Genomic DNA, 26,640 nt, shown 5'->3' on the forward strand with positions numbered 1-26,640 from the left:
TCAAAGCCTTCAAATTAACATTCTGAAACCTCACTCTTGCTGTAGAGAAAACACTCTTGTGAGGGCCACAGTCACATATGTTCCATTGCGTTTCTGGGGGGATTTATATACGATTTCCTACTGTGGGTGGAGAAATAAACCCCCAAAGTTAGAGCGTTTCATGTGGCCTATACCATGCTACAGGGTTTTTCTTTATGCACTGTAAGCATTACAGTTTGCACTAATAATCTCCCACAGACTGAAACCTTCCTTATAATTGCTGGAACAAGGATGTGAGGCTGTACTGTTGTTAACCCTTTGAAATTGGGCAGCTGTTTAATTTTCGCTTCCTTTTTTCCAGCTGGTTGCATTAGCACCACATAATAATGTGAGTTATGCATTATCAGACTAACTTATCAGACTTAGATTCACCTTCAGCAAGACATTGGATTAACTAAAAGGTTTCTAAACAAATTAGAATCATGTTCTATTATATTTTGATTACTAATATTAGACGTATTGTTAGTGTAGAAAGCTAACTTGCAGTATACTGAGTCGAGGTCTTTGAGGGCGTTACGTGTTTTGTTTTTTAACTTGTTTTAAGTTAAGAAGGCTCATGGATGTATGTTCTTGATTGACACGAGGATGAACAGGTTTCCCAGATTGCTATAGAATCTATAGTGTTTCCCAAACTTTCTATATGGGGACACACTTTTCAAAGACGGCAAACTGTTTACCCAAATCACAACGTTAGACAATGACAAATTTGTTTGAGGCCCTTAAAAAAAATCTCCCTGGACCCATTTGTGACTCCTAACCCAGGCTCTGGGAATCGCTGCTATACATGGTTTGTCTTGTGGGTGAAAGGGTTAAATGGAGTTGTAGAGGCTGACTTGATAAATGGAAACCTGAGTTGTATTAAACACTGTTGGTGTGAGCTGCTGAGAGGGAGGGAATCAGGTGGTTTACTTGTCCGTTTAGCTCACTCCTCTCCTTTGACCTTGCTTTCTCTCTCCATCCTTCTTTTGCGTAGCGCTCACTCTCTGCTCTGCCCGTCTATCTCTCACAGTGGAAGTACATCTATAAATAACCCAGCGCTCAGCTGCCACACCCTGCCTATGTGAGTGCATGTGTGTGGGGGTTTTGTCAGGTGGGGTATTTGTTTGCTGGTCACTTGTCAGACAATGCATGGAGACAAATACAGCACTTTTTTGATCACACATAAGAGATATTTAAGTGTTGCCTTCTGGCTTCTTTTATTGGTGTTTATGTTTTTGTGACTCATCACAGCAGCAGGTGTCCCTTACACCCAACCCCCCACCCCGTTTCTGGCTTCCTCCTCAATTTGTGTCTTTCCCTCCCCATATTTTACTCCATGGCTCTGCTTCCTGTCGCTCCTTTATCCTCCCTCCGCTCATCTGAAAGGAGCATCTCACTCACTCACTGAGACACACAAGCCCAGTGCACCACAGCTGTCCACAGCGTGTGTCAATGCAGTGAGTGGATGAGAGATGGTGGTGGGTGGAGCTTAGTGACACCTGGACAGAAGCGGCTGTATGTGTAGACCTCAGATGTTATGCATGGATTTAAAGCCCTTACCTGTTGGCAGTAAGTTTTTATCAGGGTTTTTTATTTTGGTTACTTCACTTCCTCATGCATGTACTGTTTTCCTTCAGTTTTATGCTGAATCACAGTTGAAGCAGTGTTTATTGATAAGCCAGTTATTTTAATTAGGTGATGACTGAGCAGCACTTGCTTCAGTGTGGCAAGGTTCACTCTGGTAAATGAGTGACACACTGTTCCCACAGGTCCTTGAAATCCTTGGAGAAGAAAGTTCAAAGTTTTAGGAAATTCCCTGAAATAGACATGGGTCATTGAAAGTGCTTGAAATTTGTGCAAGGAAGCAGCTAAGTTGATATTTGAGTAAACGTCTCACTTGTTTGTTACGACGCCATCTACTGTTTCATGCGCCCTGCATTGCTTGATGTGCATAGACTAGGCTACTGCAGGACAAATGGCGAGTCATAATTACTAGCAGTGTCTCTCCACCATGGACTTGCGATTCCATGCAGAACACAGAGCGACTAACGTTAATCAAGAGAGAGCAAATGACGAGATGCTCTGACAAGTCACCCTCCCATCTTAAGCCGTGTCAGCATATTCAGTCCTTGAATTTGTGGGAATTGGTCCTGGAAAGTCATTGAAAGTGGGAACCCTGGTGACATTAACACAAGGTGTATTAAGAATTCCATTGTAAATAGTACATAATCCCATTAATCAGCATGCTTATTGTCACCGTCGGGCCTTGCACTTTTAAGATGATATTTCGAAGGATCAACCTCCCTTTAACTCATCAACTCAGATGACCATGTGAGCTTCTAGTCTGGTCAGGATTTAGAGAAAACAACTAATCAGTAGAGGTGGATGGTACAAGCTCTAAAGTATATAGCTGTATCATTATTTCATCATGATATAGCACTCACGACATTTGTGATGTTTTACGTAATTGTAAAAAAAGTGCTTGATACAGAATGATACATAATTTACAATTTAAAAAAAACAAAAACATTTATGATTTAAAATATCAAAAACACACGTTAAGTGGCTGACCATAGGAAATAAATTGCTGCGCGGCATACGAGTGAATTTACAAGCAAATTTACTTCAATGTGTGTTGTGTCTTGGGTGTGAGCGGAGTACGTTCAAACACGATGATAAGATTCACATTGACAGAAAATCAATCGTTTAATAATGAAAATTAAACAGAATGAGGAGGACATGTGCGTTTGCTCAGTCACAGATTATTATCAGCTAATCTTCAATTGATTGGTAAATTGGCATATGTGCTTTGAAGTCCGATTAGCTCAACCTGTTTATTTATGGCCATAAATTTCCCGAAGGGCAACTACCTGCACTTGCAGCTGCTCCTGCTTCACTGGCTGGACCAGGAGCATGAAGATCAGTTCAAAAACAGGGCGCAGTATGTCGTCGGTGTGGAGGCTATAATGTGTGCCGGGGAAGCACAAAATCTAGAGTATGGTGAGAGTGGAGGTAAGAAAAAAAACAGGAAAAGCAGAATACCAGACACAAACCACTTCAGCCAGCAGCCGCTCGTATGACCCTGAAAGTCGGAAAGTGCAGGCAATAAGGACAGGACTCATGGAATTGATAAGATAAAATGATTGTTAGTGGGTTGGGTCACTGATATCACATCACTGCCACCAGCAGTGACTATTGCAGCTCCCGTCAGATCAGAAGCTGAGATGTCGATGCTGTGATTATTAATTTTGTACCCATGTAGGTGGCAGGAAAACAAACTCTGTGTAGTTTGTATTACAATAATAATGATTATTTTTGGATATATTAACTTTCTCCACAATTATCTGGGCACCCTCATCCCAAAAATACACTGGTTGCGGAACAGTTACTCTGATTCGCCGTCCATTCTAGTCAATGTGTCAGAGTCCGCTGGTTTGCGAACGTCCGCGTGTCGGGTTCACTCGGTTGTGGAAGGTCAGAGAGGAAGTAGAAAAATAAATGATCCAGTTTACTTTTCAGTATAAAACATCCTGTGTTGACACCACATCGTATTTCACTTAAATACATCACAGAAAGAAAACCTTGCAAGCCCGGCGCGCTCCTCTTTCTTCGGGCGGTAGAAATACTGCTGTGTTTGTTGTGTTTACGACATATACGGTTTATATCTTGCGACTCCAGCTGTCCAGCGGCGCGGAAGCGGGCAGACGTGTGTAAATTGGCGGAGCTGTGCGCATCATCCATTCTGCAGTGTGTTGTGGGGGTCAGATCTTGGACTGGTATTGAGTATCGTATCGGCTCATCCCTAGTAAAAAGGTTTCTGAATGGAGTGATAGCGGAGCGCAAAATAAATGTATTTATGCCTCAGAGGTTTTCACACGTGTTGAATTGTTCGACCCGGTGAAGATATTGGCCAAGTGGACAGAAACATGTAGAGAAGGATTGTTGGAACGAGTTGAGGCAGCAGAGGTAAAGAGTGAAGAGATGGAGTGAGCACAAAGAGTCGGAGTGATGGAGAAGTGAGGCCATGAAGAAGCCAGGAAGAAGAGAGGGCAGAAGGCAGCCAAGTGGAGAAGTGTGTGTTTGTGTGCATGCATGTGTGTGTGGCCAGATGGCTTCAGCGTGTGGCGACCAGCCAGAGGAACAGGTGCAGGTCACATGACCAGCCGTTACCACGGAGATCGTGATTGCTCTTGGCGTGAGGATGAAAGGAGAAGGGCCCCAGGGATACAGAGGGGGCGAGAGAGGAGGAGAGAGAGAGAGAGGCACAGAGCAGGAGCGAGGGCGAGCGACATAGGCACAGAGAGGGAGAGCGAGAAATGCAGGCATACAGTACTAGAGAGGGCAAGATCAGAGTGAAGCCAACACACACTCACAGTAGAAAAGACATTTTATTTTCAGTCCATGTTATGTTAAGTGAGTGATTTATGTCAAGTGAGCAGCACAGTTGAGTTTTGTTTGCTGGAAACATTTCTCCTGGATTTTATCTGATGTTACAAATTAACGTTGATGCCTCCATAACTCCTGCTGTTAATCTGAAAATCTTACTGTTATCTGTTCAATGCACTTCAGCTTTTTTTTTTTTTTACACTGGGCAAAGATCATTTATGAAGAGAAACAGTCACATGCTAATGTAACTCGCTGCTGCTGGAAAAAGGTACAAAGATAAAGAGTTTGTGCAGTATATTCTACAACTGCACAAAACTAACTCCAGTATTTGTATGCTTTCAAAAGTCAACCGTGTACAGACAGGCACACGGGAATTTTTCTGCAGAACATCCAGAGTCAGTCATTTGAAAGGCAGAAAAAGAGAGTTACAAAAATAAAGTAGACGTGCCAAAAAAACAAGGCAAGGCAACAGTGATCCGGCTGTTTATCATCTTAAATACTTTCATATTGTACCGCAGGAAACGGTCAAAACTAAGATGAGCAGATAAGTTGAAGGCTTAGCTTGTTTAATCAGGATTTCTTAATGTTAATATCAAATCCTTTATTTAGTATGATGAGGTCTCTCTCCACAGAGTTGACTGTGGTTGACATTTTCTACCCTGCTACCAGTTGATTGGTTGAAAAGAGTCGGTACACTTTGCAGTGGGTGACTCCAGTTCTCCCAGATTGAGCCGGCTCCGCTTGCTTTCCATGCCAGAGATTAGAGGAGGCCTGGGGGCCTCTTAACCCTTCCCCCCTCCTCCCTCTGGGGCCTCTCTCTCTCTCTGTCTGTCTGTCTGTCTGTCTGCCTGCCTGCCTGTCTCTCTCACATACTCTCTCTCATTCCCTGTGTCTCTGTCTCTCTCTCACCCTCTGCCCCCCCTCACCCTTCCTCTCTGTATCTCTCTATCTTGCTACCTTGCTCCCTCCGCCTCCTTGCAGTCTTTCATCATATTAACCCCCTGTGTGCCAGAGCCTGAGGCACACTAATGATTTCTAAATGGGTAAATCAAACATGGCGACCACCCCTGGGAGACACACACACACACACACACAGACACACACACAGGTTTGTGTAGCTATTCTCCTTCAGACACTGCATTGACTTCCATTCATTTTCATGGCCTAAACAGAGTCTTATCCCTGACCCTGACTTTGGTAACGGGGAGTTGTCTCGTGTGTGTCTTAACAAAATGCCACCTTAGAGCTGGATGTTATTCATTATGCTACTTTACACTACATGCAACCTTTCTTTAAAAAATCCTGTAAAAATATCAAAACGATGCCAGTAAACGGTATTTGCGTTTGCTAGAAAATGCACAATGACTTGTTAAATAGACAGTCCGATGGCTTGCACAGTTTTTAAGTTTTACGTAACCTCCGGTGTTTGTCTGTGTGCCACTGTGCTATTGCAAAATATAATTGCACAATACATATTCTTGCTGGATCTCATATCCTGATGTACGGGGTCATGTGACATAGAATGAAGCCTGTAAACTCACCGTACCTTGCCATCAGTGTTTCCCTCATACTCTCATTCCCTTTGTCCTGCTTAACCATAACTATTTAATGCCTTACCTTAACCTAACCGCTATTCAAATCTGCTTCATTAGGACCAGGTTACTGATCAGAAAGTGTCCTAAAGAGGTGACGCGCAGAGAGAAATGCCCTGTGGCGTGTAAAAATGTGACCAATCTGTGGATTGTTTTTCAGCGTAAATTAATTTTTTCCCTCTTTCATTGCAGCAGTAAGAAGGTGGTCGAGACGGAGGTTGGGGCTGGCAATGCTAAGAAGGATTCCAAGAGGAAGAGGGAGTCGTCAGTCAGCGATGATGTGGAGGTGAAGACTCCACCTCCATCGCCTCAAGAAGAGGAAGATGATGACGGTGTACAGGTACGCAACCCATGAATGATACTATACACCAATCTCTGACTTTCTGGTCACGTTAAACTTCAGGACATGTCCAGAATCGTGGTTAATCAGCCTGTGTAGATAGACAGAAGTGTCGTTGTTTAAAGGCTAAGCACACAGGGCCTCTCTGCCAAATTCACATGATGCATCAGCGGCGACACTGACACCGCTGTGTCTCTTCCTTTCACCTGCAGAAGCGCCGTTCCAGCCGCCAGGTAAAGAGGAAGCGTTACACCGAGGATCTGGAGTTTAGAATTTCAGACGAAGATGTCAGTGGAGACGACTCATCAGCACCTAAATCCCCGTCTTCATCTCAGCAACAGGTACAGCTTGTGTTTCCTTTACTGGCTTATTACATGTTGGTGTGCAGCCAAAAAGTGATAGAATGAGAAAATACATTTTTGTTTAGAAACACAGACTCTGCTCTTTTTGTTTGAAAACTCTGGGGCTGCAGTTTAGTGTGGACAGGCAGAAACACGAGCGCTTTGGAAATGATAGTGCAGTTCCCCACATTCACTTCCTGATTGTTCTTATCAGTCGCGACTGGATTATCAGCTGTGAATGTAAAGCTCCGTTTAAACTTCCTCTCAGTTTGTGGTTGCATAACAGAAATCCTTCCTCTTACTTTCCACCAGTGAGTGGTAGTTATTTTCTGAAACTAAAGCACATAAGTGAACATTTAAGGAACGGCTTCCTGTTTGCACTGAAATACTCGTCGAGGTGCAGATTGTTTTCATTTAAAAATGCAGTAGTATGGATGTAGCCGCTCTTAGAAAGTTATCCTCTTGTGGCCAATAACACACACTCGTCAGCTCGTTTTATTATTATTATTTTGGATTAATATCTCATACCAACAGACATTTCCAACAACTGGTTTATTTCATAAACAATGACTTGTGTGCAGTGCATTGTTGTCCTGTGTTCATGAAGGTTGTTCTTACCTTTTTCTTTATTTAGATTAAAGCTTTTCAACACATTTTAATAGTTCTTCTCAGTCTGCCAAAATGTCGACATAGTGCTGATATGAATGTGCCCGGGAGGTCTGCTGTCTCAGGGTTTATTTATTTATTCATTCTGAGCTTATTAAAATAGCCTAACTATTTTAACCACAGGATCAACATATTGAGCTGGAAGATGGCAAAACAAGTGTAATGTATGCTGAATGGAGAGCTTGCCCTAATTTTAAATGGAATAACTTTGTGACTTACATGTGCTAATTAATTAATCTGCACATGCAGCAGTGGCAGTACTACTGTGGGTATCCGTGGTTTCAGTCTTTGGTTCAGAACACGGACCGTATGCATCTTCCAGTTTGTCTATTGAGGCTGTTCCGGAAGTAACGCTTTATTAAATGTTTATCACATTTAAATGGAAGTCTGTGAGAAACTGACCTTCACTTGATTGACAACCTCAGTAAATATTTTCCGGACGACTTCATGGTCTCAACTGCTAGATTTGGATCTTCTATAATAAAACGTGATGTCAATTTAGTAAATTATGTTTCCATTGAAAGGAAAGTGGACGACTTTTGCAAAATCTCATTATGGCACGATCGATTAATCTGATTGATTGAGTACTGTTCCATAAAGTGTCAAGTGGTTCAGAATATTTAAAAAAAGGTGATGAATTAAAGGCAAAACTGTAGTAAATTTTGAGCACGTCCTGGTAAAGGCACTGGTGTTAACTTTATGCCCAGTGATGATAAAGAACTAAACTTAGTTATAAGTAAAATAAGGATATACAATATTATTGGCACAATATCGGTATCTGCAGTTATTGGCTTTAAAACATATTATTGGATATCGACAAACACGCCCATGATCTGCCGATATGACTAATGATTACAACAGGAGGCTTTAAAAAAAGCTTCTACCTCCTTGACTCTTATGATGGCGCCCTCTACAACTATTTTTGTTTATTTTATGAAAGTAATCTGTCTGGTCCATTGTTTGCCTCTGCATCTGGGTAAATATGGATTCAAGCTGGTGGTATAGTCATGTGACGGGCTGTTTTTCTTTAATGTGTGATTTCAGGATGTGGCTGAAGCTGAGGGTCCCATTGTGGAGAAGATCATGGGTCTGCGCACCTCCAAAAAACAGGTGAGACACACACACACGCACAGATACACCAATACAATAGACGAGCCCTCATAGTCACTCTAGCTTGAGTCATGGTTTACGTCATCTGATTAGCCGCTCCACAGCTGGCCTAAGCAGATTACGCACGCACGCAGCCTCAGACAGTATTCATTTGGTAAGCAGAGACAAGAGTTCTTATATTTCGGTGCGTGGAGCTTCTGGTGTGTAAGAGAGGGTGTGTGTGTGATTGACTGTGTGTGTGTGTGTGTGTGTGTGTGTGTGTGTGTGTGTGAAGACTCTGCTTTGTTTTAGATGGCTTGTCTAAAGAAAGCTCATCCCTGAGCCAACACATGCATGCTCATGAAGTTGCCAGCCAACTTTCCTTTGCTAGCCAGCTGACACACACACACACTTAAACACACCCTCGTGCGAGCGTGCACGTGCACGTGCGCACACATTCTCAGCTCCATTCAGAGTTGACCCTGCGCTTGGCTCGCAGCCAAAACCACAACACTAGCTACACCAGACACCAAGCTAGCATTTCCTCAGGCAGGGAGTGTGTGTGTGTGCGCGTGTGTGTGTGTGTGTGTGATTGATGATTCATGGCATTACAGTAGTAGTAGCATGGTTGGAAGTGTGTGTGTGTGTGTGTTACAGTAGTGATGGGGAATGGCTGCGCTTTAAAGAGCTAATTATATGGTATTCATTTCCTCTTTGTCACGGACGCTGTCGCATAGGGAACGAACGTATATTGACCACACAGGGAGCTGAGCACCTACAGGTGTTTGAGCCCCCCCCCCCCCCCATTCAGTTCAGTTTTATTTATCTCAAATAAAAATATAAAAAAGATATTTCAAACATTATTTAAAGCTAATTAAAATAATGTGTGTTTTGAGAAGAGATTTAAAGGCCTCATCTGCTCTGAGCTCTACTTGAGTGTCTGTTGTCAGTCACTAATTGCAAAATCTAATTTTCGTAATTTTTTTCTACATTTGAATGCTTTTTTTTCTTTTTTTTTAATCCCCCTAAATTGTTTTTTTTATCCATATGGAACTTGTATTTTGGAGCATTAGACCATTGAAACATCCCAGATTAGTAGTTTGCTGTATGTACTACAGCGTTCACAGTCGTTTTGGGGTGGGGTTGTGTGGAATGTTTGCAGAAAACATTTTAAAAACAACAAAGAAAAATATATTAAAGGTGTATATATCTGCGTCCATGGGGATGAGACCTAACTTCCTCCGACCTAATGTCCTCATCTTTAAAGCATGATTTATATTTGGCCAACTTTGCCTCATACGCAACTGCACACTGTGATACTGACGGAAGATGGATTAAACAATATTTTCGCTCAGCAAGAGAATATCAAGCAGCGTGAAGCCTCTTTCAAACGTGAAAATGTCGTGCCTTTTAATCCACTTTGCTGTTGAAATGTAAAAATCAGGCACTGTGGGTAAAATAATGGCCCGTTTGGTTCCGTGTAAACAAACGGAAAGGGACGTAACGCACACGGTCTCTGTAGAAAAGGAGGCTTTAGCCTCAGTGACCGACCTGCAGGTGTGACACTAATAGGCAGCACCACTTCACCAATTCAACCATGTTGTATAACAATAATGAGCCACTTCTGCTCTTTCACCAATGCCGTTGCTATATTCACACTTATTATTAACCATTTTTTTCCCTTTCCAGCTGGAGGAGGGGGAGGAAGTGGAGGTGGAGGAGTTCTATGTCAAGTTCAAGGGCTTGTGAGTAACACACCATTTTTTTTTTCTTTCACAGCAGGCCTTCCTTTTTTCTTTTTTTTCTTTTTTTCCACACACTCCAGCGTCTCCAAAGGCTTTCAAGTGTGAAAAGCTCAGTATATTCAGCCTGAAAGCCTCTGTGACTGTATTCCTCCCCCCGTGTTTATTTTGTTACAGATTCACTCTCATCAATAACACAAAAGTGGTTGTTTCCCATGATGCCACTAAATCCGTGCTGTTTTTATCCGGCTTTTCTTCTGGGGATTTTAGGGGGAATTCCACAAGGAATTGTGATGTTATTTTGCTTTTCACATCATTTAGGTTCACTATCTTCAGAATGTTTATGGAGAAAAACAGTGATGTTTTTTGGGGTTTTTTTTTTTCAAAGCTCACTCACACAATTAAAGAAAAGGTGGGAAAATATGCTCATTGAAAGCATCCTAAAAGAAAGAATTGAGCATTGATAAAGTTCTACCAATCTTTATTTAAGTTGTAATTAACTATTCCCACTATTCCTGATGGGAGCCAAAGCTGATAAAGGTGCATTGCAGGGTACTTTTATTTGAGAGTGAAGGCCAAATAAACACAGGATCAAAAGGGTTTTTTGACCAGTGGGAGTGAGATGTAATGAAAAGAAGATTCATGGACTGTCCAAGCAGCAAACCATACTCTTTAGACTGGAGAGCTGCATTTTTCCACATAAAACAATGTCCCAATCTACCAGTCTTTAGTTGTTCATCCTGCATCCACCTTTAACCTTTCGTTGCAACACTGCTGTGTTCCCTGACTCTGACTCTGTCTCTCGTGTCTCAGTTCGTACCTCCACTGCCGCTGGGCAGAACTACAGGAGCTGGAGAAGGACAAGAGAGTGCACCAGAAGATCAAGAGGTTTAGGGCCAAGCAGCTACTCAACAGCTTTATAACTGAGGTAAGACGTGAGCTCCACATTATCTGCCCCTGAACTCAGAAAGAGTCGCATCCACTTCACTTATTGCACGTCACCATATTGTGAATTTGATTATTACATTTTTGTTTTTGAGTACATTTTAAATCTCAGACATTAAAGGCTACATACACAAAACATTTATATATAATAAGTGCCGCTTGGGCTGTTTTTAATAATATATTAATGCTACGTAGGAAGAAAATGAACTTAAAAATTTGGATGAGTGAACTTAAGATGAATTTAAATGGTTTCCTCATTCATATGATGCAAACATGAAATTATCTGACCAACAAATGGACTCTTAAGGAAACGGTCTCCCTGCCTCGGAACAATAAAAGTCTACTTGCTTCTCTCCAGATGGACGATGAGCCTTTTAACCCGGACTATGTGGAGGTGGACCGTGTCCTGGACATTTCAGAGAGCACAGATGAAAACGGAGAGGTGCTTTGATCTTTTCTTGTCATCTTTTTGTGGCTCTGAGCCTCGGGCTTTTCTCTCAAACTCGGCACACTCACCGAATCTCCCCCTCCTGTTTGTGTGTCAGATGGTGACCTTATATCTGGTGAAATGGTGCAGTCTGGCCTATGAAGACTCCACGTGGGAGCTGAAGGCCGACATCGACCAGTCGAAGATTGACGAATACGAGCGCATCGTAGCTCGCACACCCAACACTAAGAGAGTGGTAAGTAGCCACGTGTGTGTGTGTGTGAGAGCGTTTGATGGATGCTCTTTGGGTGCTATCAGTCTCCTCCCAGTAGGCGTGTGCATGTGCGTGTTTGTGTGTGTTGGCCTGCCGCCTGCTCCTTCCTCCTGCAGATTTACAGCTCCCTTAATGCTCTCCACAGGGCCACGTTCTTGCGGTCTTACACATTCACACACACACACACACGCCCTGCTCTTGTGGCCAGACCAAACCACTAACTGTGTGTTTAATGCTGAACAGAAGCAGCTGACTGGCTGTGGTCTTTCTCTCCATCACTCCTTTCTTTTCCTGTGTCCATCTCTTTAACTACTGCCTACTGTTTCTCTTTGAAAGACCATGTTAGAAAGGCTCCAGGGCAGCACATGGAGGCAGTTATATTTTTAGCTACACTAGTGCTGTGGCTCAGGGGATGGTTATTTTGACTAACAGAAAAAATGTGTGCGAATGTTGGACCGTTTCTGGCCGGGATTGATCCATCTCAAAAAACGGAATCTAATGAATCTGCTGCTCACAAAGTCAACATGTATATAGTTTGGTGCATGATTACACCTCCGTAGAACTAGGGTTGCATGAATTCACATGGAAAGTTTCCACTTTGGAATATTTGGGAAATTTCTGGAACTAAAGTTCCCAATCCCATGGAAATTTACCAGGAATTTTCCGCCCCTTTGCAACACGATGCAGAACTAAACCACAATCCCATTTGTGTTCCAATTTTATAAAGATGTTGAAAGAATCAGAAAAAGAACTCTAAACTAAACAAAATGATCATGACTTCCTGTCAATTCCTGCTCCTGTAAAAACATTGGCTGTAGGATGTAATTCTTCATTTGCAAAGTAGCTCTGGCTGATTTTATCCTTTTTTACTGCTGTGGAAACATGGCGGTGCAAGATGACAGCCTCAGTAGAGCAAGGCCCTTTCCTAAAGTATACATTAACTTGTTATTCTAAAAACCAAACAAATTTTAAACCCTCTTAAATGTTTCACACTGGTCCTTTAAATGTCAATCAGCTTGCTGAGTTATATCTGAATTTGCTATAAAACCTAGTTTAGACTCAGCTTTACTCTTTCTAAAATGACCTGTTCTCCACTGCTGCTTTGACAGGGATTATAAACCTCAGAATATTTATTTTTTAACTTGAAATAATTTCTCCTGTGTTCAGGATCGGCCTCCTACAGCCGACTGGAAGAAGCTGGAGGGCTCCAGAGATTACAAGAATGCCAACACACTCAGGGAATACCAGCTGGAAGGCCTCAACTGGCTGACTTTCAACTGGTACAACTCGTAAGTTGCAGTACTCATTGTTTTTTTTTTAAAATTGGAATGAGTGTTACCACGTGACTCCACTGGACTGTAAAGTGGATGTTAATCTTGAGTCTGAGCAAACATTTGTACTTTTTTTCGTCTGTGTTCTAAATGATCTGGAATATCATGGATATGAGATTAAACTCCAGGACTGGAAAAAATGAAGAAATTCACTCTAATCTTTCCGTCCAGATGACAACTCATTAAACACAGCAGTGAATATTTTCCAAATCGTTTCACGTTTTGTTTTTATATTTCATTGCTGGTGTGGAAAACAGACTTTGCTTTGGAAAAGCAGTGCTAATAAACGGGCGGGGGAATGTTTTTAGATCATGGAAACCACGTTGACATCATCAAACTAAATTATATAATCTTACAGATGGTGGAGTCTTTCGTAACTGGAAAGAAGGCATTACAGTATTCACCTGTAGAGTGATATTGGAATAAGAATAATGTGAAATACAGCCTCGCTCATGTCCACATCTTTCTTTCTTTTCTCCTTTCTATAGACGTAACTGTATCTTGGCTGATGAGATGGGTCTGGGAAAAACCATCCAGTCCATCACGTTCCTTTATGAGATGTACTTGAAGGAAATCCAGGGGCCATTCCTGGTCATCGCCCCGCTCTCCACAATCCCCAACTGGGAGCGGGAGTTCAGGACCTGGACTGAGCTCAACGCGGTGGTCTACCACGGGAGCCAGGCCAGCCGCAAGACCATCCAGGCCTATGAGATGTACTATAGAGACGCACAGGTGAGTGTCTGGTTTGAATTAGCCTAATCAATGATGGCAGTAATAGTAATGGTCTGTTATGGCCTTACAAGAAACCACTGTTTAAAAATACAGACCAGTAAGCCAGAGTAGTAAATAAATAACAAATAATATCAAAGAGATGCATTTCCTGGCAGTTTTTATTTCATTATAATCAGGACAAAATATTTTTAAAATCTGTCAACGTCTTAGCTAAGCAACTCAAGACCTCTGACTACTTGATAAGTTTGCTTTAACATAACATCCACCACAGTTATTACGTTAGATTTGTGTATATGGTCTTAATTTTGGTTTTAACAAAATGTCTTTTTGCCATTTTGCTTCACATTTAGCCAATGACCTATTTCTAACTGTGTTAAAATGTCTTTTTATTATTAAAAGTCTGCTGTAAAAACACCACAGCGTCTTCTACAGATGGTACAGTAGATGGAATATATGATGTTCTTGTGCGTGTGTGCTTATGAGGGTCAGCAGATCTAAAACCAGCTTGGTCAGGAAGGGGGATGGACAGTGTCAAATCTTTACAGTCTTCAATCTTTAAGCCATATACTGTAAGCTCTGACTAAAGAATGTTACGAACATCTCGTCGAGTGACCTTTGCCACAGTGAGCCTGTGAAGAAAATAAGATGTTGGCTTGTTCCTAATCCAGGCTGAGACGATCCTCAAGGTCACTGAGCAGAGACGCCGTGTTCTGATGTCCTGTCCTGTCCTGTCCTGTCTGCTTTAATACATAAAGCAGGGACATGCAACACAGACATGAGCCCATTTGGTTCTACATGGCCTGTTATTAGATTTATATAATGTAAATGGATGGTGTGTTGTGTTATTTGACCTGGTTTGAATGCAGGAGACAAACCCAAGTGGACAAACCTGTTTTTGTATCAACGGAAAAGCTTTTTGCAGTTGATAAAAACAAGGGCTGCGAAATAGTTTGTTTTCATAAAAGATTCATCTGATGATTATGTTCATGATTAGTCATTAGGTTTATAAAATACCTCCCATACCTCAAAATAGCTATGTCCTCAAATGTTTTATTTTCCCAAACCAAAGATTCTGAGTTTACTGTTAAATGAAACCAGAGATTCACATTTGAGAAGCTGAAATCAAAATAGTTGAACATTAAGTCATTGATTTATCATTGAATATTGGATTAATCAATCATTGTTATTCCATTCTTAACAGATTTGCAGGATAATAGTTACACTTTTAAAATCTACACACACACAAACTAAATTTCCACAGTTGAGAAAAGGTTGAAGTAAAGAGGAACTGTTTTCTATCCCTTTATAAAATTAGTCAGTGACGCACAGCCGTATTACTCTTACATAAATGGGGTCAGCTGGTAAAGGATGTGGAAACAAAGACATTAAAGATAAGTCTTAATTAACCTTTCCTCCTCATTTGTCTCTCTTGACCTTCTTCCCTCCAGGGTAAAATAATAAAGGGAGTGTATCGGTTTCATGCGGTGATAACAACCTTTGAGATGATTCTGACCGACTGTCCGGAGCTTCGCAGCATCCCGTGGCGCTGTGTGGTGATCGACGAAGCCCACCGCCTCAAAAACCGAAACTGTAAACTACTGGAAGGGCTTAAAATGATGGATATGGTGAGTGGCAGTTATTGGGAGATGGGTGTTTAGACACAGAGCTAAAAATAAGATGTTTTGTCTAGTGGAATTCTTTTTTTATTTGAAGACACGTTGATAAATTGGCTTAGGACCAGTGTCATGATAAAATAATTCCTGTGTTTAATCTGTCCTGTTGACATCCTGCATTCTTTTTTAGAAACTCTAAATATGTCTTTCCTGTCTCTGGTTTCTCCTGCAGGAGCACAAAGTTCTGTTGACAGGAACTCCCCTCCAGAACACTGTGGAGGAGCTGTTCAGCTTACTCAACTTCCTGGAGCCGGAGAGATTCCCGTCTGAACAGACATTCATGACTGAATTTGGAGACCTTAAGACTGAAGAGCAGGTAAAAGAACAGCTCACTTTCCAAACGTTCATTCTCGGTTTAGTAAATTCCCTCTCCAGTTGAGTTAAGAGGTTGTTTGTGTACATGTTTTAGGTTCAAAAACTGCAAGCTATTCTAAAGCCCATGATGTTGAGAAGACTGAAGGAAGACGTGGAGAAGAACCTGGCACCAAAGGAGGAGACCATCATTGAGGTAGGACTTCTTTGCATATTCAAGTTATGTTCTCCTTTAGCAATACGAGCAGAACAACAAAACAAAACTTTGTTAAGAGGTGGACTTTCTTAAGAAATTAGTAACATGTTCATTAACTGTTGTTCTCAACATCAGGTGGAGCTGACCAACATCCAGAAGAAATACTATCGGGCCATTCTGGAGAAGAACTTCACCTTCCTGTCTAAAGGAGGTACAGGGGGAGGAGGAGGAGGAGGAGGTAGCGGTGGAGGAGGAGGTGTCCCCAACCTTCTCAACACCATGATGGAGCTGAGGAAATGCTGCAACCACCCCTACCTCATTAATGGTAAATATACACACACACACACACACACTGCCATGGTGTTTCACACTCATGATTTATCATCGTTTCTTGTGATCTTGTTTAGGTGCAGAGGAAAAGATTATCGAGGAGTTCAGGGACTCCCACATCCATGCGAATGAGATGCCGGACATGGCCCTCCAGGCTATGATCCAAGCTGCTGGCAAGCTGGTGCTCATTGACAAGCTGCTGCCCAAACTGAAGGCAGGAGGACACAGAGTCCTGGTGTTTAGTCAGATGGTCCGCTGTCTGGACATCCTTGAGGACTACCTCATCCAGAGACGGTGAGTGGAAACGGTGCAAAGTTTAATCTGATGGCAATGATCAATGGAAAATAGAAATGTTCTATTCCATAGTTTTTGATTTGAGGCCTTTAATCCTTTGTGGATATATGCCGATTCTCAGTAGCTGCTTTCAGACCTGCAATTAAGTCTTAATATTCTCCAGACACTGACTGTATGTAAGAGTGCAAACGTCTGCAGATGTAGCTCCAGACTCTGGACAATGTCTGATTTTCATTTCATGTCTAAAAACAGCTCTAGTGATATGATTCTTACCAAGCTTCCCAGTCTGCATATAAAAATTACATTTTGTGCCAAAAATTGTTTAAATAAGTGAATTCATAGCAGCAGAATGTATCCTCAAAGTAACAGGTGGGGGAAACTTGATCTGGCACACTGACTGATTTAATAGGACTGAAAGTGGAACTGCGGATGTCATTTCTGAATTTAAAGTGACAGAACATGACGGACAAGACCAGAGGCAGAGAACACTTTAACCATATAACATGTTAAATTTTAGACCGTTGTCTCATTACATGCTGGATTTGCACCGATAATTCACACCTATGCTTCAAACTCTGTGTTCAGATACCCCTACGAACGCATCGATGGCAGAGTTCGTGGTAACCTGCGGCAAGCAGCCATTGACCGTTTCTCCAGGCCGGACTCGGACCGATTTGTCTTCCTTCTGTGCACGAGAGCTGGAGGACTGGGCATTAACCTGACTGCTGCAGACACCTGCATCATCTTTGACTCGGACTGGAACCCTCAGAATGACCTGCAGGTACGAACCACGCGATGGTCGTGATCTACTCTTTTGTGATGACTGGTTGGTCGTACTGCAGTTGTCAAACAGCGTCATGCTTTTGCTGGATGTAGTTTACTTCACAGTTGAATGTGGATTAAAGAGTAATATTCTCTACGGAACCGTGTTTCTAAATTTCCATTGTGTCCTGATCCACCAGGCCCAGGCGAGGTGTCACCGTATCGGCCAGTCAAAGGCCGTCAAGATCTACCGCCTGATCACCAGGAACAGCTACGAGAGAGAGATGTTCGACAAGGCCAGTCTGAAGCTGGGGCTCGACAAGGCCGTGCTGCAGAGCATGAGTGGACGGGAAAACGCCAACAGCGGGGTACATACGTCAATAACTTTTTGGTTCATTTATTTCCCGGAAGGCTTGTCCACATTCCGTCTAATCACTGACGTACTCTGCGTTGCAGGTCCAGCAGTTGTCCAAAAAGGAGATTGAGGACCTGCTGAGAAAGGGAGCTTACGGGGCTCTAATGGACGAGGAAGACGAAGGCTCAAAATTCTGTGAGGAAGACATCGACCAGATCCTCAAGAGACGAACGCACACCATCACCATAGAGTCTGAGGGGAAAGGCTCCACGTTTGCAAAGGTTTGATCTTTTCCTCAGTCTAAAGAGTTAAAAGCACTGAGTGAAAATAACCTGGAGTCGACCAACACGTCTCGTCTCTGTCTGCAGGCCAGTTTTGTTGCGACAGGCAACCGAACAGACATTTCTCTTCAGGATCCAGACTTCTGGCAGAAGTGGGCCAAGAAGGCTGAGCTGGACCTCGACGCCATGAATGGACGGGTAAATACTCACATACGTACATCACAATCACATGGAACATACATGTACCTGGTATATGAAACACAGACCTGGTGTAGATACTGTATATAATAATTGAATGCATCCCCTTCAGGGTTTTGAACAGGTCCTTGAAATCCTTGTTTACAAGGTCTGAAAGGTGCTTGAATTTTGCTATTAAGTGCTTGTAATTGGTCTGCACAACAAATGGCTTTCTGAACTGAAGGTTGCCCATTGAAAACACTTTGGTTAACAGTGATTTTTCTTGAACCTCACATTAGGTTAATTAGGGGTCTCTCTTTAGATTAGAAACATTTAGAAACAAAGTCGAGGGAACTCTCTTTTAAACTGTTAAATACCTTTAATGTAGGAGCGTGGTCTTCTTAAATCTTACAGAAAACGTGTATATACCAACACGTTTCAGCTTTAAGCCTTCATCATTGTTTTCTTTGACATGGTTTGAAAAGTTAACTTATTAGATGGAGGGAAAATGAAAACTGCTTCACCTGGCCGTTATAAAACAATTGACCTTGAAAGAGCTTGGTAGTCGCCTTTGGAAAAGGTGTATGAACTCTCTACCTTGTTGGTTGTGTCCTTTTATTGACCAGTGTAAGGGAAAGGCAAGTGAGCTGGCAAGAAATGGAACAAGACCGAAGCAGAGAGAGATTAATATTGACAGTTGAGAATCTCCCCTCTTCCATAATTACCCATGTTTCCCTGCTCTCGCGTGTGTGTGTATGAGTGCATAAGCTGCTTAGCTCCACTTAACAGAGCACAGATGCTTAGAGGGTACAGAGATATCACTTAGGCAAGAGCTTAAACACACACATACCCAAGCTCAGTCACACTGTTACACAAGCATTGACGGGCATCTTTATATTCGTCCTTTCCTCCCGTCTCTATATTTGCTCACTTGTTTTCTTTGAGTGTCCGTCCCTCTTTATTTCTTCACCTCTCTGCTGCTGCTGCTGCTGCTGCATCTGCGTCTCTGGTGGAGTAACCTCCACCGACACAATTACTCTTACTCCAGCTCTATGAGCGTGAATATGGGCTGCTCCCCTGGGATTTCTTACTGTGATGTTAGAATGAAAATAACTGCTCTGTGATAATTGAAGAACTAACAACTGCCATGTTTGCACATAATAATGCGCCTGTAAGGGGAGACGGTGTAATTAATTGAACAAAAATTCATTAGACAACATAATTAATGTCAGGGAATGTTTGAGCTGGGCAGCAATTTTCTCAGTGTCATAAAATACCCAATTAATCTGATTCTGTGTGATCACATTGTGGATACATCACGGGAACAAAGCACAAGCTGTTTTGCATATTGTTATTGTTGCATTTCCAGCCATCTGTAACTGCAACCAGGTTGCATAAGGTATTGTAAAGCCTTCAAGGCATGTAAATGAAATATTATCATTTATATTTTTCCTCCAGAACACACTGGTGATTGACACGCCCAGGGTGAGGAAGCAGACGCGGCACTTCAGCAGCGTCAAAGAGGACGAGATGATGGAGTTTTCCGAGCTGGAGAGTGACGACGACGACGAGCCCAGCAGCAAACCGTCGTCTAAACCCAGGCGACCCCAAGAAAAAGCCCAGGGCTACCCCCGGTCTGAGTGCTTCAGAGTGGAGAAGAACCTGCTCATCTATGGGTCAGTCATATATTCATGTTTTATATAAACATCAGTTATTCAGGGTTCCCACGGGTCCTAGTAACGTTGTTTTGAAAGTGCGACTACGCACATTTCAGCTAGTTTTGTCTGTTCAGGCTGCTGAAAAATAATGGTGGTGCAAATGGAAGTCCTGCCAAAATCAAGACCAACATAGGGGTTCTTTTACTTTGGACAATAACCTTTTATCATTGTTTCCCAACATGGCTGTCTTGCACACTTTACTTAATCCCACCCTCATAGCCCCTTTATTTGGTGGGCAAGACATTGCAGGTAGATTTTTTTTTTTTTTTTTTTTTTAATTAAACCATTTGGTTGCAATGGAAAAGACGCTGGAAGATTATGAACCAAAATGTTATGACAGTATAATATTTTTCAAACTCATCAATATTGACGATTATTACGAATAATGAAATTAAAATATAGATTTTTGCTCTGACCCGTCATATTATCATTGCAGTATTTAATATTATTGCAGGTTTTCCTCAGTCACTGAAATTCACTTTTCTTTTTGACTTCTTGTCATTGAAAAAGCTTCCAGTTGTCCTTCAGGAAATATCTCAGCTTGACATGTCGTAAAATCTACTTAACATTAATTTCACCATCACGACAATTATCGGATACAATGCAAGTTTCTGTTCCTCTGCAGCGACACTCACAATTCACAATAACTGGCCTGAAAGTGGGATACAGGACTACAGTATACTGCACACATAGAGGCAATTGACACACTTACCATAGATTGTGATGAGTCTGGCGGAGCCATCCATTTTCATGGCTGATTTGGCGTGACTGTGTGTATGTGTGTGTGGAAGAGGGAAACAGTGGCGCTACTGAGATGTCAGCGTTGTTATTGTTACAGTCTAGTCTTTTGGCTCGAGGCTGTAGGACACAAAAACACACACTGACTGGGCCTGTCCTCGCTGCTCAGCGCTCTGTTGTCTTTTCCCATCAGCCACCTCTCTTCTCCCTCACCCACCATTTTACACTTTCTGAAATAGTTCAGAGTAATTCTGGATCACATGGTTCACTGGAGATTAGGAAGAACCCGGTGGGGGGGGGCGGGGGGGGGAGAATTTAGCTGAGAACAAGCTTGCCACACCAGCCTGTAGGGTGGCTTGATGTTGTGGGCGGGGTTTAACTGCAACACGCACACACACACTTTCTTGTACAGCGTTCTTGACTAACCTCAACCATAAAATGTAACCCTTAAAGTTGTGAGGCCAAACTTTGTCCTCACAGTCAAACTTTGTATACACACACACACAGGTTTGCGCAGCTATTCTTTTTAGGACACTGTATTGACTTTTTTCATATGGACAGTCTAAATATAGCGTTATCCCCAATTTTAACCCTAACTCATATCCTCAGAAATGAGGTTCTGCACACAACTCTGATAAAATTGAAACTGTTGCACGGGAAAATAAATGTAGATTTAATTTAATCCTAAACAGTGAGACAAACTACTTTTAATATACATTAAAATAGTATGTTATCACACTACAGTAATACAGAGTGTATTCATTATTGCATTGTACTTAATAGCTCCTTTTACTTATTTCAAGTTTCTCCCCTGATTTGACAAATCCAACAAACTCATTTGCCGTCACATATGTCTTGGTTTGATTCATGTGTTGCACATAGACTTGTGTAAGTCAGGAGTCGGGTTGTGTCCATGCGCTCACCAGCTCCTCCTCATCTCTTCGTCTCCATCTCGTGATTTAGTTGGGGGAGGTGGAGTGACATCCTGGCCCACGGTCGCTTCAAGCGCCCGCTGAAGGAGGCCGACGTGGAAACCATCTGCAGGGCGCTGCTGGCATACTGCCTGCTGCATTACCGTGGCGACGAGAACATCAAAAGCTTCATCTGGGACCTGATCACACCAAGTGCAGACGGGACCACCAAGACCCTGACCAACCACTCTGGTAACACACACACACACACACACACCTGATTAATTCTCTTTATTTATTTTGGGTTACTTATCGTTTTTATTTATATAAATCAATAAAAATGCATAAAGGCAAAATAGCTGAAGCCAAAGCTTGTTTACTCACACATGAAAACAAATGATTTATGTTAGCACTTTTTTTTTTTACATGTTTCCACTTCAATGTTTAATTGGTTATTGCAAACTTCAAATATTCTTGTAAATCTTGTGCAGCCTGTGCTGCATGTTTTAACATTTTGAGAACAGTTTGATGTCTTTAGGTTTTAAATCGAAAGCTTAATTTGAAAAGACAGAATTTTGCATATCACAAATGCTACAATTTCATTTTTGCCATGACGTTATAAAAAAAATGTAATATTTGCATGGCTTTAAGTTTACTTCCTCATATCACAGCACACTCACAAGTTATTATATACATGCTGTAATTATTAGATTAATTAGATGTTTTCCCTGAATTGTTCAGCCCTACTATTGGAAATGTTTGAACAAGGTGCTCAGGTTGTGACTGTCCGTGTCCCCCTCCACCCGCAGGTCTATCCACACCAGTCCCTCGAGGAAGGAAAGGCAAGAAGGGAAAGACCCCGGCTCCGCCTCAACAGACTCCACGAGCTGATTGGCTGGCCAGCTGTAATCCGGACCATTTACTGCAAGAGGATAGCTACAAGAGACACTTGAAACATCACTGTAACAAGTAGGTTTTTTTTTTTCCTCCAGCACCTGAAACACCGTCACAGCCAGTCACTGTCTCTTACTTGACTTGTTAACCTTTAGAGGCCACATACAGTTTCTGGCTTGGTTTATGTTTCCTCAGTAGAAATTTCCAATGTGAATGGAACTGGGACATTAAAACCAGGTCAGAGACGCGTGAGTCTGAGTCGACTGCAAACAGACACGGAGCACATTTTAAATAGGGGGCAGCAGTCAGCAGTCTCTCTGTTTTCTTAAGCCCAGATAGTTGGCCAGATTTCGATTTGAGGCTGGTTTGAGCAGATTATCAGACCAAATTATCCTGTAGTATGAGGGATTAACAGACGTGATATCAAATCAACAGCAGTTGGGGCGTGAGCAGAACCCCGCAGTACGAAAGTACGAAGTTGTGTACTTTTGTTAAGAACCGTAACTTGTACACGCCAAGTTGATTCATCTTCTCAGCAACAACTTCATGCAGTTTCTCAGCACTCGACTATTAACTGACGCCACCAGAAGCCCACCTCCATATTCTGAAGTCACGTTAAATTACGTGAGATCCCTGAAATCATTTGATTTAAGTGTGTGCTCCTGCATATGTGCTTTCTCAGGATTAAAACATTGAAAGACTATTGTGTCTGTGCTCTCCCACGTTTTTTCAAAATCAACTCGGATTGAAAATCCTCCAGTGTGGGGCAGGCTTGTACACTTGTACAGGATTCTTAGTGAGGACACACACGGACTAAATCCATTCTATCGCCCCTTCGGTCCCCAAAACCAGCTCGTTTCCTTTTGGTTTCCAGTTTATTTTTGGTCCTTATGAAGATATACATACAAGCAGACGCTCTTGCTTGGTGGTCAGCTCTATCCTGTTGTCAGGGAGATTTGCTTCTTTGCCCTCCAGATTCAATTCCAAATTTTATTCCCCCCCCCCCCTTATGGGAGGAAGTTTGTTTATTTGTGTGTGTGTGTTTGAGTGTGTGCATGGCTGTGTGCCAGGCCAGGTGCTAGGCAGGCAGCAGACCTGTTGGAAGTGTGTGAAAGACGCACACACGCACGCACACACACACACACACACACCCGCGCACACACACTTGGGGGTGATTATGTGGTGCCATCTGCTAGGCTGAAGCACAGCGTTGTGTGGCTAATCAGGCCTGGCACATTGATGGATGAGCACATACAGCCTGCCAACAACACACACACACACACACAGCAACTTGTCCAACTTGCAACTTAAAGCACAGACGTACACACACTGCAGAATGAGTTGCAAATGACTGTCTTTAACCCCCTTACACTGAACTTTCTCTTCCCTCCCTTCCACCACCTCTCTCTCATGGTTCATTTTATCCTCTGCCTCAGTGTCTCCTGTTCCAAACGCCATGATTGGCATTAAATCTTGGTGACAGATCCGGTGACAAATGTTTACATTGAACTATATCTCACACACACACACAGACACACACACAGTCGAGCAGCGTTTTCCAAAGCCAGGAGGTCAAATCTGACTCTCATTCTCCAGCCTTGACTGAGGTGATGGATTTGACTGAGGGAGATTCTGGAGCAATTATTTTAACTGGCAACATCTGTATGAAATGCAAATGCAAACAAGTTTTAGTTGTTTTTTTCAAAGCGGCAGAAAGGGGAAAAAAAAATAAAAAAATCCTCCAGGATGTTTTCCATCTGAATAATTTAAGATCAAACAGTGGTTCTGTTTGATTGCACCTCTGATACTTCACACAGCTTTGTGACGAGTGTTGTTCATGTAATGAAATATGATGTCACACGTGAAATCATATTTAAGACAGGAAAAATCTAAATTCCATACACTGATGAATCTTTATAAACAAGCAAATTAATGCAAATAATCATGATTGATTGATTGATTAGATTATTGGGATTCTTCTGTCTTTGTTGAGCTTCACTAACATTTTTACCGTCTTTACTGTTTCCCAGGGTGCTGCTCCGAGTGAGGATGCTCTATTATCTACGACAAGAAGTTATAGGTGACCAGGCCGAGCGCATCCTGGAAGGAGCCGACACCAGGTTTGTATATTTATATCTACTTTACACACAAAGTCCCGGACTTTCTGTCTTCATTGTCGTGTCCCGTTTACCACGCCGTCCCACAGGAACACAGGAGACACTCTTATTTTCACATTTCTCTTCAGCTCGTGTTTATTTTGTGCAGCTTGTGAACATTTGAATGCTCCAGCTAACTGCTGCTCATTTACTGTTCAGTTTGGAGGTTTTTCTTCACCCTTGTCTGTTGGCAGTTGAACGTCAACAGAGCTGGTGTCGAGCTAACGTTTCTCAAACTGTGGTACGCGAGCTTCCTCTCGTGGTACTTAAAGGAAAATCAGAAACACTGTTTTACGGTTTATACCAGGGTATGTGATCAGAGTGGAGCTGAGGAATTGTGACTCTACTTTACTAGTGAGTGAAGTATATGTGAGGAAGAGGAGGATGATGACAGAGCTGAATATTTTCTCTGGTGGTACCTCGTATAAGAAGTGTGAGAAACACGAATGGTGATAGTATGACGTCAAACATGCCTCAATCAGGCACGGCACGTTTTTTTCAGTCCAACTCAACATAAGGTGAAGCTTATTGTTATTAATAGTGTTGCCTCTGAAAATATAAAATGATAACCATGATTAGATCGATTGATGTCCATAATGAGCATGAGTGTGCAATGAATTATTACTAGCGTCTATTTCTGTCTGTTCTCGTGGCCTCGTTGGCAGGTTTGCGTCTCTTTGTGACAGATGCAACAAGCGTTAGGGAAAATAAAACCAATAAATGGGTCACAAACGAATAAAAGGCCTGTTGAACATATTTTGAAAGCCGTTGCCCACTGTCATTAAGTAGACAGCATCTCAGCAGTCACAATGGTGTTGATGTGAAGGTCAGATTTGCCGCTCACCTCGCCCGTTGATCTCCATCTTAAATCTCCTCCACTGCTTCTTCCCCTTTTTTCCTGTCACTCTACACTTTTCCTGGCATCTGTCCACGTCTCCCTCACTCTGCAGTGCACTTTAGTCTGTGATCATGTCCCATCCCCCGCTCATCACCCTTTCACCCAGATGTGAATGCATTTATAATTTGGAGCACATGCACTTCATGCTGATCTCTCCCACTCCCTCTCCTCCTCTCTTTCCCTCCCCCAACTCAGTGGCTACTGTGACACACCCATGTGTGTGAGTGAGTGTGTGTGCACACCAGACGTGAGCATACGGGTTGCTACCGTGCCAACATATGCCAGGGGGATTTAGTGTGCCAGTCTTGGCTCGCATGCTTATTTGTGTGTTGCCAAGGCCGCGCATGCTGCTGTTTGCAGAGATAAGAGACTGTTTCCCGGTTCCTTCTCTCCTCCTGAAGCCCTTACACTCTCCGTCTATTGTGTGTTGTACCCGTTCTCTCTATAACTACCAGGAAGCGCTTACTTTTCTCCACCATCATGTTTCCATAATTGTGCTTTGTTTGGTGTCACAACACAGAATTAATCCTGCAACAGCTGTGCATAGCGAAACAGTGTTTTTTTTATTATTTTTATGTGCGTGAATAATCCTGTTCTTGACCAGATGTTTTTTGTTTAGGCACATGTAAATAAAAAGAGCATAGTGTGGATTTAGTCGGCTCTCTGCTTTAAGATGCACTAGGCAAAATATTTGTATTTATGTAGCCTTTATTTAAGCAGGTTAGTCCCGTTGAGATAGAGGATCTCGTTTACAAAGAACACACACGTACATTAAAATGTCTCCAATCACAAACAGAGACAGAATGAACCATATGAGGAAAGAGGAAAGGAAATGGGACCAAATACAGACTTTCCTTTCCCTAAGTAGAGTGGTGGTGTTTTCAAAATGAGCATTTTAGTGCTCCCAAGATGCCGGTTCAGTGCGGATAAAAAGTCTATAAGATAAACTTACGACACTTCTGCACCTATAGTACACCATGCTCTTGTTTGCAGCTTTTTGACCAATCACAGGCCGGTTTAGAGAGATAGAGAGGAGCTCTGATTGGCTGTTCTACTTACAAC

The 26,640-nt window shown here is 42.4% G+C and overlaps 1 protein-coding gene across 2 annotated transcripts in view; it reads left to right on the forward strand.

The window, feature by feature from the left end:
• The window catches only part of chd7 (chromodomain helicase DNA binding protein 7), a 72,006-nt gene that overhangs the window by 31,029 nt on the left and 14,337 nt on the right, over positions 1–26,640 (forward strand). For both annotated transcript variants that reach the window (XM_058632944.1, XM_058632945.1), the window contains exons 5-26: positions 6,189–6,336; positions 6,549–6,677; positions 8,388–8,453; positions 10,122–10,177; positions 10,988–11,102; positions 11,478–11,561; positions 11,665–11,802; positions 12,988–13,109; positions 13,640–13,883; positions 15,332–15,508; positions 15,729–15,872; positions 15,966–16,064; positions 16,200–16,389; positions 16,472–16,688; positions 17,274–17,469; positions 17,651–17,818; positions 17,907–18,086; positions 18,174–18,284; positions 19,722–19,939; positions 21,683–21,882; positions 22,440–22,599; positions 24,555–24,644. In XM_058632944.1, the coding sequence (XP_058488927.1) occupies positions 6,189–6,336; positions 6,549–6,677; positions 8,388–8,453; positions 10,122–10,177; positions 10,988–11,102; positions 11,478–11,561; positions 11,665–11,802; positions 12,988–13,109; positions 13,640–13,883; positions 15,332–15,508; positions 15,729–15,872; positions 15,966–16,064; positions 16,200–16,389; positions 16,472–16,688; positions 17,274–17,469; positions 17,651–17,818; positions 17,907–18,086; positions 18,174–18,284; positions 19,722–19,939; positions 21,683–21,882; positions 22,440–22,599; positions 24,555–24,644 (3,252 nt within the window). The remainder of the gene's footprint in view (positions 1–6,188; positions 6,337–6,548; positions 6,678–8,387; positions 8,454–10,121; positions 10,178–10,987; positions 11,103–11,477; positions 11,562–11,664; positions 11,803–12,987; positions 13,110–13,639; positions 13,884–15,331; positions 15,509–15,728; positions 15,873–15,965; positions 16,065–16,199; positions 16,390–16,471; positions 16,689–17,273; positions 17,470–17,650; positions 17,819–17,906; positions 18,087–18,173; positions 18,285–19,721; positions 19,940–21,682; positions 21,883–22,439; positions 22,600–24,554; positions 24,645–26,640) is intronic.

The sequence above is a fragment of the Solea solea genome, chromosome 1 (assembly GCF_958295425.1).
Source record: "Solea solea chromosome 1, fSolSol10.1, whole genome shotgun sequence".
NCBI classification, from domain to species: Eukaryota; Metazoa; Chordata; class Actinopteri; order Pleuronectiformes; family Soleidae; genus Solea; species Solea solea.